This window comes from Etheostoma spectabile, chromosome 17, assembly GCF_008692095.1.
Source record: "Etheostoma spectabile isolate EspeVRDwgs_2016 chromosome 17, UIUC_Espe_1.0, whole genome shotgun sequence".
NCBI classification, from domain to species: domain Eukaryota; kingdom Metazoa; phylum Chordata; class Actinopteri; order Perciformes; family Percidae; genus Etheostoma; species Etheostoma spectabile.
The window spans coordinates 15,183,871-15,195,314 of NC_045749.1; the positions used below are offsets into that span (position 1 = coordinate 15,183,871).

The window sequence follows — 11,444 nt, forward strand, 5'->3', positions numbered from 1 at the left end:
AGTGTGCTCTGAAGGGATTATGACAGTCTTGGAGGGGAATTAAGGTTTGCAGATGGCTGCTCTCATGTGATGCCAGGTTTACCCCTGGTCAGCAGCAAGGGGATGTCTGAAGACGTCAGCCAGCACTGTTTGGGCTGATAGTAACTTGAGGTTGGATGCAGTGGAAACTAGAGTAGTTTATAACTAATTGTACCCTGGATTTGAGGCTGATTAAGGTTGGTATAGCTTCACCTCCTTCATTAATTAGTCAGTACTTTTCATGCTTTACACCAGCTGTTGGACTTTTGTGTTGATGTAATATGGCATTGATATCACTGCTTATTCTTTTAAGTAATATTATGTTTGCCCTGTGTTATTGGTAACAGGTTATTTGTTCTAAATAAATTCCATTTTATAAAGGTTTTAATTATTTATTTGAATGTCAGGGTGCATTTAAACTCATTGCATCTGTTGTATATTGTAGCTTTATTCTTTCAACTGAGCTCTTAAGTAAATGTATGTTGTAGCAAACGCAGAAAAGTCTTGAACATAAACAAACCAAATGCTGAAATGCTAATTGGCCAAACATTACATTGTATATATAGGTTAGATGTCTAACAATGGGTTGCTCTTAATTCTTAAAGTATTTTTGTTTTTAAATTGTACAGTGTAAAACAGTTTTCAATCAGGGTAGATGCAAAAAAAAAAACGGAAACAAATACCCACAAGACCTTCCAAATTTCCAAACAAAGCATTGTTTTCTCCTGATAAAATCTGTCTATATTTTTCAAACTTGTTATTTCACACATGAGTTTGCTCAACTACTGTATGTCTGCAACCTCTTCTTTTAATATCTCAGTAATAAATAAATAAGCAAATGTAGTGTATTATCATTTGGTTATCATGATCACAAATTTGATTGTATTTCTTCAGTATAGGCTATATGTTTATGATTATTGAATAAAAATATGTCTTTGTCAATGGGACTATTGTATAAATGCAGAAGTATTGTAATATTGTAAGCAGTATAGCTCACATTATAGCATATTGACTAACCAGAGTAGAGAGGTACAACACTCTCCTAATGAGCATATGTTATATTGAAGAAGCACTCCAAGACTCAACAGTAGATAATGATTAAAAAGAATGATGTAAGAATTATTCATACATTGTCAGTGTGGATATATAATCGGGTCTGTTGAGTTGTTGTACCATTTGCTACGGTGTAAATGTACAGTATAGTTAGTCAGAAACAAGTCATAAGTTCATGCTACAGGAATTTCAGGTTTTATGTCTGTTTGCACTGACACGCAGATGTGAGTAAGGCTGTGTTTGAACATGTCCATAAATCACATTTGCTTTGACAAATGTTTTGCTCTCTGAGCCAACAACATATACTTTTGTAGTTCCCACAACTTGTACATTACACCTTTGTTTTAAAATGTTTTATTTTCTTATGATTTATCTCACATTGAGGCCTATTGCCAGGGCTTTTAAACATATGTAACAAATGTTTCCTCTATGTGAATGCCAAACTCCTAAAGAGTTGCATGTAAAAAGACACAGGGATGCAAAGAAACAGCAGTTAGTTGGTCTAAGAATGTCTTACCATGCTGGTTATTTTCTACATTGTACTTGGAGTAGATTGGCACAAAGTCCAGACTGCTTCAGTTATGGATCATTTTGTTTGTGGTCCCCTGTATTATTTTTTTTTTTTCACTGTTTATCGTCAAGAGCAGGATTTAAAGGGATCAGAGTCGGCGAGCGGCAGTAATTAACCTGATTAATTGATGTTGAGACGTTAATCAGATGAGCCACGTACCAGTAGGGGCTTCAGGTCAGCATAGTGGGCCAAGCTGCAGATAGACTGCCGCTGTCCACCATGGCCATTAAGCAGGATCTGCATAACACAATTATTTTTTACAATTTAGTGTTTCTGTTGTTTAGAAATAGAAAAGGTATGCACAACGATTGTCTGATTATTATTATTATTATTATTATTATTATCTAAAAAATTGTTTCCGGTAATGACTAATATTAGGATTACATTATAACTCATTGAATTTTCCCCTATATCCCTGTTAGATACATGCTTTTTAACCCTTTTGTCGTCTTCCCGTCAACCATGAAAAAAAGGTTTTTTGTCAACACTATTATCGCTTTTTCTGACATTTTTGTCACTTTTTCAACGTTGTGGGTGCTTTTTTTTAATGTCTTTTCCAAAGCTATTTGAAATTTCTAATGTTGACATTTTCAACTTATTTCGAAGGCCCATTTTTTTATGATGAAAAAACTGAAAATTGGTCAAATTTGACCCGAGGACAACATGAGGGTTAAGGTAGACCAATACCTGTCATTTATTTAAGTCATGGATTTGATTACATTTTTTGGATGATCCCTCTGAAAAGATTGTTGTGATGGTAAAGCATTTGGCCTCAGAAGGGACAAGCCATGTTGAGTTAATCTTGGTTGTGGGATAATGGGAGACAGCCATGTACTTGAATCTACATGTGGGATTGTTTATGTTATGACTGATTGACAGTGTGCGGCTACAACCTCAATAAAGAAGGTTACAAAGCAGACTCTAGATCTGTTTAAACTTTGCTCTGCCTTCTGCTGTCTTCATCAGTCACATTGAACTGTAGTTGGATCAGTTTTTTTTATTTCTTTGCCTATCTTACTTTGACGTAATCTATCTTTTCAGATGCAATATGGACTCTTACTGCCCTGGAACAGATAAAAAGTGAAGGCTAGAGGAAGCAAGAGAAGACGGAGGCAGTTTAACAGAGAGAAAGTACTTATCGTTGTCTTACAGAAGACATCATGTCCACTTTGATAAAGCAGGAGAGAACCATTTGTGTTCTCCTCCCCAACAAAGACCAGCTGGACATTACTGTCGGGGTGGGTGTTTTAATACGTCTCTAGCTGTCCTCTTGAAGATCACCAAGAGGTCTTAACAGATGGTCAAAGTTCTGTTTATCATTACAACTGCACCACATACTATTGAATTCTGAATACTGACTTCTTTGTCTTTTCACCTGCTCCAGCCAAAGCCCACAGGGCAGGATGTTTTTAATCGAGTGGCGGAGCTTCTTGGAATCAAAGAGCTGCACTTCTTTGGCCTCACAGTGGTGAGGGGTAAGTTCACTCCTCATTGACTCCTCAGCCTCATGCTAGAGTACACAGCAGTTTTATCAGAAGACTGTTGACCAGTTCATGCACATAGAGTACAGTGCCTATACCACATTTCAGCAGTCAGTCAGTTAGATTCTGAACAAGAGCATCATGTTTGGTTTTTGACGATTATAACAATGTACTGCAGGGCTTTGCAGTGGCACTTGTTTATTAAATGTTGTGGGAAATGTTTTCTGGAAAAAAGCTGTTTTACTAAAGACAAAACATAATTGAATGGTGTAATCCACTTTAGCCACCGAGCAAAGTTCTGAACTTTCTGTTTCCTTGTGTTTTTGTTCTCTTTTTTTTTTGTTCAAATACGTTCAAATGCATTGGTAATCTTGTGTAGCTCACCACTTGAACAAGCAGCCTTTTGTTTTTGTGGTGTTGGTTCAGCGATCACTTAGCCCTGGATTCCTGCAATATTAACTTCATTAAGCCTGGAATGCACTCTTGCATTCCTCCTCTTCACTGAGGGGAGGGACGGATTGATGATGGAAAGAGGAGGGTGGGAATGGAAGGGAAAAGAGGTAGGGGGACCCATCATGACACAGGCTGCCCTAAAGGCTTCAATGAAGGATGAGAGGTAGGAGTTGGAATGAGAGGAGGAGAGATGGATGGCTAAAGGAACACGTTGCAAAACAGCTCGGCGAGCATGATTTGGCTACACAAAGTTGAACAAAAGAGATAAGGTGGATCAAATAGAAAATGCCCATGTCATGACTCATGGGACCAGGCTGCGAGTGAAACATCCTCATTCTCAGAACAGGCAGCAAACAGCTTTTTATAGCCCCTCTCCTGACATAGAATTCAAATGAGTTTTTATAAAATAACATTAGCGTTGGCAAATAGTTATAGTCAAGGGATTGCAGTGCAGGATAGATAAAAAGCTAAATATCACGATCAAAGCTACGCTATGTTGAATGCATCAACATATCCCTTTACACATTTACAGCATGTTAGACTGACAAAGCTTGTGCCAGCAGTGTTTGGCCTGTACTGCCATGCTAGCACGGAAATTAGAAAATGGATACATTAACATTAGCATTGTTCCTGGTAGCCTCATTCACAAAAGGAATAACAAGGTTTTTTTTTCTTTCACCCTAATGAATCCCATTGTTGGTCAAATTTTACGCTTGGCTACATTATTGTTTTGTTTGCTTGCTAACTGTGTGCTTGTTTCCTGATTGTCTTTCTCCATCCCAGACAATGAGCACATATTTTTAGACATGGAGGAGAAACTGACTAAGTACTTTCCTAAGGAATGGAAGCAGGATTCAGGAAAGGTAAGGCAACCTGTTAAGATTGGAACAATTTTGATAATAAATTAGGAGCATTTTTTTCTGTGACCCACTCTCCCCTCTATTGTAGATTTCAGTTAATTGGGAGGTACAGTCCAGTGGCCTACATGCACCAACTTTTTGTTTAGCATGACAAAAAGATGAGCACAGGCCTTCTCTAACATGTCTCTTTCTGCATACAGGGATTACTGAAGAGACCCTTGCCTTTAGTGCTCTTTCTCAAAGTGCAGTACTACATAGAAAACGGTAGACTCCTTTGGTATGTCCTTTTGATATGTTCTTTATGCATCTCCTTCACTACTGGACAAGCTTGCTTTTTGTCCATCCATCTTTTTGTCCATCCATCTTTTTCCTCCTTTCTGACATCATTTTCTTTTGGTGTGGTACCAGTGAACGTAAGGCACGGCATCTATACTACTCTGACTTGCGAGAGCGGGTGCTTCGCTCTGAATGTCGTCAGCAGGAGGAGGTGTACTTCCAGCTGGCAGGTTACGCCTTGCAGGCTGATCTCGGTGACCACCCGCTGCCCAGGCAGGATATGGAGGTCACTCCATACTTTGAACCCAAGGAGTACTTTCCCCCTTGGGTAGGAGTATTCGTGTTTCAGCAGCACTCAAAAAAAAACAATTGTAATAGATTAGATTCTAATAGATTTTGTTTTATATTTTGAGGTTATGTTGCACTCTCTGCCTAATCCATTTCTGTCCCTTCATCCTTCTGCAGATTGTAGCTAAGCGTGGCGTGAACTATCTCCACTGCCATGGGCCCAAGGTGCATCAGGAGCTGTGGGGGTTGTCCACTCGTGATGCAATGCTGCACTTCATCAGGGAGTCATGTCAACTGGAGGATGTACCTGTCACGTTTTATAAACTGCAAAAGGTCTATTTAGTTTTTTAGTATTATAAATTGAGTTTCTTGTGTTGAGTTTTCGTGGAACACACAATACGGCGAGGTGTGTTTATTTGCATGATTGATTTATATCATTAAAATCAGAAATGTTGATTAATTAGGCTGGTGGGTAGTGGACTTTGTTTTCAGCACATTATTATCTATAGCCATTTGAAAAATATTCCTTCCCTCTGACTGAAGTACTGTTTTTTCCAACACATACAGTTACTTTGACTTTGTTTCAGCTGTGCTGGACAAATGACTATGTGGGCAGTTATGTAACTTTCCATCTAATCCAGTTTATTGTCCTCCCCATTCCAAGATTATTTATCTACTGAGTGAATTTTGAAGGCTGGCCCATCCATTGCGTAATGTGCTATCACTTGTAATTTGTTGTTAGCAGCACCCCAGTGTTTCCCATTGAAGTAGGAGAGGGGCTCAAAAGTGGAATAACTATCTTATCTGAACTGCCTCTCTGACATCTCATCAATTTGTCCAGGACAAAAAGGCAGAGAGAGGAACAGCATTGCTCGGCTTGACCCTGCGAGGAATGCAGGTTTATCAGGTATGTGCATGTGCACGTGTGTTATTGATGCATAGTACATGAGTCAACACATGCGAACATGAGAGTGAATCTGCGTATGCTCAAGATTCAGTCTTTGTATCTGTAACCCAATAAACCCTCTGACTAGACGTGTGAAGAATGTGTGGGATTTCCACCAACAGCACTGGATCAGAAGATAAGAGTTGTCTGCCATGCCCGTCAGTTGTTTGATCTGTCCATTGGGGGCCATCTGGGGGGATTAGGGCTTCAGGCCTGGCTGATTAAAGAGCTAACAGACCATGAGATATGTCGAGTAGCCCTTGGCCTCTTTGCCAAGTCCAGATGTCTCCTGTACACAAAAACACAATGGATTATTGATTGCTAATTTTAAAATATATCCTAGTAGATTACACATACAGAAATATCTTGCTGCTGAAACACACAAGCTCACAAACATATGAGGTATTACATTTAAGTGTGTGTGTCTGTGTCTGTTTTATTCATAGGAGGTGAACAACACGCGACAGCTGTTGTATGACTTCCCCTGGTCAAATGTGGGACGTCTCACTTTCCTGGTAAGAACACTGCTCATTTCCACCGAGATGAGATGGAATTGTTGTAATTATTTAATGGGCATTAGCTTTGTACACTCTGTATAATATGTTGTCCCATTCAGGGTAAGAAATTTGAGATCCAGCCAGATGGCTTGCCATCAGCCAGGAAGCTGGTTTACTACACTGGATCATCATTTCGCTCTCGCCACCTCCTCCTGCACCTGAGCAGCAGCCATCGCCTCTACCTCAGCCTCCAGCCTGCCCTCAAACACCTACGCCAGCTGGAGGAGAGCAAAGGTAGGGAGAATATAAGGTAGGGCTGGGCAATATGGAGAAAATCAAATATCACAATATTTTTGACCAAATACCTCAATGTTGATACCGCAACGGTATTGTAGTGTTGACTATTGGTTCTTTCACATTATATTTACCCAATTAGATCTTTGATAAATGATCAGTAATGTGGATATAATGACTAAGTGGGTAAAGGCCAATAATAGATGAGTTACAACAGTCTGGTAAGATCAGAAGATGACATCACTTTACTGTAATGCAGCCTTTAAAACCAGGAAAAGACAACACTTATGCCATATTACGATATCCAAAATCTAAGACGATATCTAGTCTCATATCACAATATCGATATAATATTGATATATTGCCCAGCTCTAATACAAGGCGGAGAGTAGTATCCGTGATAATAACAGTTTGGCTGGGAGCCATTTGTACTCAGCAGAACACTTCTGCAGCCACTGAAAGTTAAATGCATAACTAGATGCATAATAAGAAAAGTCACGTTTTCCCTCACACAACGAAATCAAAAAGGTTCCTGTTCATTAATCACATTTGTAGTACAGAACCTGTTGAAATCAATCTCTACTGGACAAACTTGATAAAGTGCATCATTCAAGAAAAATTTAATTGTTGATCCTTCGTTGAAAATAAGTATTTTGGTGCTTTTAAATGTCTAAATATATAAGCTGTGGGAGTTAAGAGTTTTTCCTTGATCAGCAACACTTAAGGGTTACCAATTTTATTTTCAGCATTTGAAGCAGCTTCTTGCAGTTTCCAGTTAGCGAAGATTACTAGTATTCATGGTATATCTTCAACACTTTCAATCATCTTCTTAGCAATCAGCCAACCACAGTTTATTTAAATGGTTTATGCTCTTTTCTTACTTTTAGATAAAAAGCGCTACAGAGAGTCCTACATCAGTGATGACCTGGACTTGGACCCCCCAGGCAGCGAGAGCAGCCCAGGTCTGTCGCGACATTCCACCAGCAGCTCTGGAATTGAAGCTGACGCCCGCCAGCACAGCATCTCCACGGAGATGGCCTCCATGGAGGAGGAAGGTCAACGGCTAGCAGAGAAATGTTTCAGCTCAGTAGCCAGCCACAGCAGCTCCTGTACCTCTGGGTTTGACATAGGCAGTAAGGCTCGAATAGAAGATGACGGGTGGCAAGAGGAAGGTGAGAGGATTTTTATACTGAAACATTTGTTAAGGACATTTTATTCATCCCTCTGCATATTGTTTGGAGTAAACTGATGCTTAATTTTTTGAATGACTTAGTCAGTTGGTAGACAGGAAAGCAGCTGCATGCCATGCTGATCTTGTGTTTACCTTTTGTGAATAATGGTTTACTGGTGATCCGTTGAGAATATTAGCAGTTAACAATGTTGTTGTCATCACCTGCTTTCACCATTTATCACTGAGTATATCTCAAAGTAAGTCATTTTGCCATACGAATGTGGAATAGGGATGTTGACGATTAATATAAGAATATGTTAGTATATTTATATACAGATTAACCTTCAATAAGGAATATATTCACAATGCATCCCTGATACATCAGTTTCATCTGTGCAGGTGTTTTCACTTTAGCAGTTCCATACAGTTGGGATAATTACACTGTTTCACACAGCGCTTCCTCCAGCTATGCACTATGCAAAACACATTGCTCAATAGAGATAACATGATGTCGTTATTCCACATTTGGATGCATATCTGTGTTCTTTTAGTAGCCTGCACCTCGAGCTCAAGTAAACGCTGTGTGTGCAAAGTTATTTACTTTTTTTGTTTCATTGTGATATTAAATAAATACATGGCCACAGCAGATAAGAGACATGATTTTCAGATTTTTCATTATCAGATTTCTTTTTTTTTTTCAAGAGATCAAGACCAATATTGAAAATCCAAATGAGGTTCTTGTGGATGATCCTGATGAGATGTTCCAGTTGGCTGATCTTCTTGAGGGAGTGTCTGTGGATTGTTCCGAACTCCACTCAGAGACTCGCTCACCAGGTATGAATAATTAGTGAAAAACAAGATATTATTTAAACAACATTTTATTTGTTCCCATCCCTTTTACCAAAACAAAATTGGTTGTTCTCAAACACTACTAAAAATGTTTTGGTCTCTACAGAAAACAAAACATTTCCCCCAGACAGTGATGAAGACCTCGAGAAATTGCGTAACAAGGATATGTTAAAACAGGTGGGTCGTCTATCTTCTTTCCCTTGCCTTCTTTTTCTTTGACTCCGTTGGATTTCTCTGTTGTATTAGCTTTTACCTTAACATCATGTCTGTGTTCTAGATGCTGAAATCTAGGGCACAAGTTTGCGTAGATCGGCACAGCCACAGTCTAGATGATGTACGTCTGTTCCCACCTCCGGCACGCCTGGGGACCACGCTGCCACCTGATTCCTCCCACAGCTACACCTTTGGCCTCCCAGATGCCTCAACAAACACAAATATCCCTGTTGATCACAGTTATCCCCTTTTGCACTGCCAAGACAAACCTTCCTTCTTTGGCCGCAGGTCTAACTGCCTCTCCTTGGACATGTTAGGTGATGAACAGTTCCTGGAATTCATACTTTAAATACGCTGATGTGCACAAATACGCCCGTTCTCTTCCTTAATTTACAGTGCAGCTTAACTGGAAGATTACCAACAGACAAATGTCTCAGTGTTTTCTACTCTATAAGGATGACAACATGGGATGTTTCATATTGCGGAGACATTATTAAAATGGTGTGACCCCTTATTCCTCTTAGAAAAGCTGTGGATTAGAGAACCGAGATCTAATTCAACAACATTCTGTCAGTAAACAGAGCATATTTATTAATGTTGTATATTGTGTACATAATATTTGCACTATTTTATTACATTTCAAGGCCTCTGAACAAAACATTTCTAACCAATTGTATTGTCTTTTATAAAGTATACACTGTTGAAATGTTTCAGAAATGTCTGAATAGGTTAATGTTAGGGCAAAACGTTTGATATTACTGGATGTTTTGACGTTTTAAGGCCATGCAGTCGTGTTCTGTATTGGACATTCATAACATGGGACTTACTTCCCTTGCAATTAGCATATTTGCTAATGTAATCACTAAAATGTCCTTGTTTTTATTAACGAGAATCTCCAGAAGCCGCAGTGCTCATGTTTGTTCTCCTGTATTCCTTTATCATGTTTTTAAAAACAAAATCATATTATATAATATACTCTATTTTTGTATAGTGTGCTCTGTTGCGCTTTTTCTTAGTCTGCCACAGCAATGTAGCTGCTGATGTGGAAAATTGAACCTCTTTACATTCATCCAAAGCTTCCTCATTCTATACTCTCCCCCTGCTGTCGTAATTACAACAGAAAGTATTCTTTGTAAAGCACTATTTCTCTAACCAGTAATTGTATAATGAATCTGCAGTATTTTTGTATTATGTAATCCCCAAACAAAGAGCCTTTATGTCGACTTTCTCTCAGACATCATTTCTACTGTTTTGTAAATGATAATTGGTATGCAGAATAACTTATGTCTTCAGCCAATATTAACTCACTTGGAGTCATTAAGCACAGCTTTTTTTCAAAGCCAATAATGTATGAACATCTACCAGTGTTAATTTACAATACTGATCAATTCATTTTTTTTCTAAAACAATGTTTTTCTTTATGAAAGTGAAAATAAATTCTTAATGCTACTAAATGAAACCATGTGAATTTGCTTTTTTGTACTGTTTCACCATTGTAATGTTAAAATGACATGACTCAGTTATCTAAATGTTAACACATTTGGGCTTGTTTAGTTGTACACAGACTGTAAAGTATTATACAGTCTATGGTTGTATATATCTTTCAGTAATATATATAATAAATAAATAATATATATATCGTTATGATGATAAGTTTGAAAATGTATCAGCAGACAGGTAAACGTCATTTGAAAACAAGTCATCTGCCATGAAGTCTAGTCAAGTTTGCAGCCGTACCAGAAGTACAAAGAGCAAAACCGATTATCACAAAAAGAAAATCCTCTCTGCATGAAGTTAAAATTGTGTGTGACGTTTCCTGTAGGTCTAATCTTGGGGTTATAACTTATTATGACAAAGAACAACTGTTTAGGTTGCAAGTATTTCGTATGCTCTTACTGTCACACCTCTCGCGAGAGTTTGACAGATTACGTTTGCGGAAGTTTACATTTAGTTTGGAAAAACGTGTTGCTACCTCGCTTTAACTGTCTATGGTTGCTGCTCATGGAAGTAGTGAAAAGAGCCGGTCGAGGGATATCTTTAGCTCGCTTGTTCCTGGCAGTGTAGCAGCTCTCTACGATGTATTCCGTTTTAATTAACGCGGTCTTGTCCAGCTCTCCTGACTACGACCTTTTGTTTGAGTCTCTAACCTGGCCGAGAGACTCATGGCCGGAGACGGAGCGAGTGGAGGCGCTGACAGCTTTCATTGAAGCACTCGGACCACTTTTGGCTGACTCGGACACGACTCTGTTTTCAGCTGCGAAAAGACAATGTATCAAAGATAAAATCGACTCGGTGATTTGGACCCAGTCTCTACCTCTTCTCTCCAGAATATCAGCAGACGGCGGTGAAGGCATGCGGTGCAGGGAGAGCACCGCTGCTGCCTGCAGACTTCTGAGTGTCTGCGTCCCGCCATGTGACGAGGCTGTGCCGGGGCGAGTAGCACTGGCTGTCCTGCCCTCGCTCCGGCTGTCAGA

At 39.2% G+C, this 11,444-nt stretch overlaps 2 protein-coding genes across 3 annotated transcripts in view; both read left to right on the forward strand.

Annotated features, from left to right (window-relative positions):
• Positions 1-10,321, forward strand: part of zgc:172136 (FERM domain-containing protein 6) — a 10,985-nt gene extending 664 nt beyond the window's left edge. The window contains exons 1-14 of one of the 2 annotated variants that reach the window (XM_032540654.1): positions 30-215; positions 2,684-2,880; positions 3,027-3,117; positions 4,360-4,439; positions 4,637-4,713; positions 4,845-5,040; positions 5,178-5,333; positions 5,842-5,907; positions 6,393-6,461; positions 6,563-6,737; positions 7,625-7,909; positions 8,611-8,742; positions 8,864-8,934; positions 9,035-10,321. In XM_032540654.1, the coding sequence (XP_032396545.1) occupies positions 2,803-2,880; positions 3,027-3,117; positions 4,360-4,439; positions 4,637-4,713; positions 4,845-5,040; positions 5,178-5,333; positions 5,842-5,907; positions 6,393-6,461; positions 6,563-6,737; positions 7,625-7,909; positions 8,611-8,742; positions 8,864-8,934; positions 9,035-9,319 (1,761 nt within the window). In that variant the 5' untranslated portion in view covers positions 30-215; positions 2,684-2,802 and the 3' untranslated portion in view covers positions 9,320-10,321. Of the gene's footprint in view, positions 1-29; positions 216-2,683; positions 2,881-3,026; positions 3,118-4,359; positions 4,440-4,636; positions 4,714-4,844; positions 5,041-5,177; positions 5,334-5,841; positions 5,908-6,392; positions 6,462-6,562; positions 6,738-7,624; positions 7,910-8,610; positions 8,743-8,863; positions 8,935-9,034 lie in introns of those variants that run through there. The other variant, XM_032540653.1, reaches the window with a different exon arrangement.
• Positions 10,322-10,914: 593 nt separating this feature from the next.
• Positions 10,915-11,444, forward strand: part of tarbp1 (TAR (HIV-1) RNA binding protein 1) — a 13,525-nt gene continuing 12,995 nt past the window's right edge. The window contains exon 1 of the mRNA XM_032541681.1: positions 10,915-11,444. This exon is cut by the window's right edge and continues 530 nt beyond it. Within this exon, the coding sequence (XP_032397572.1) occupies positions 11,047-11,444 (398 nt within the window). The 5' untranslated portion in view covers positions 10,915-11,046.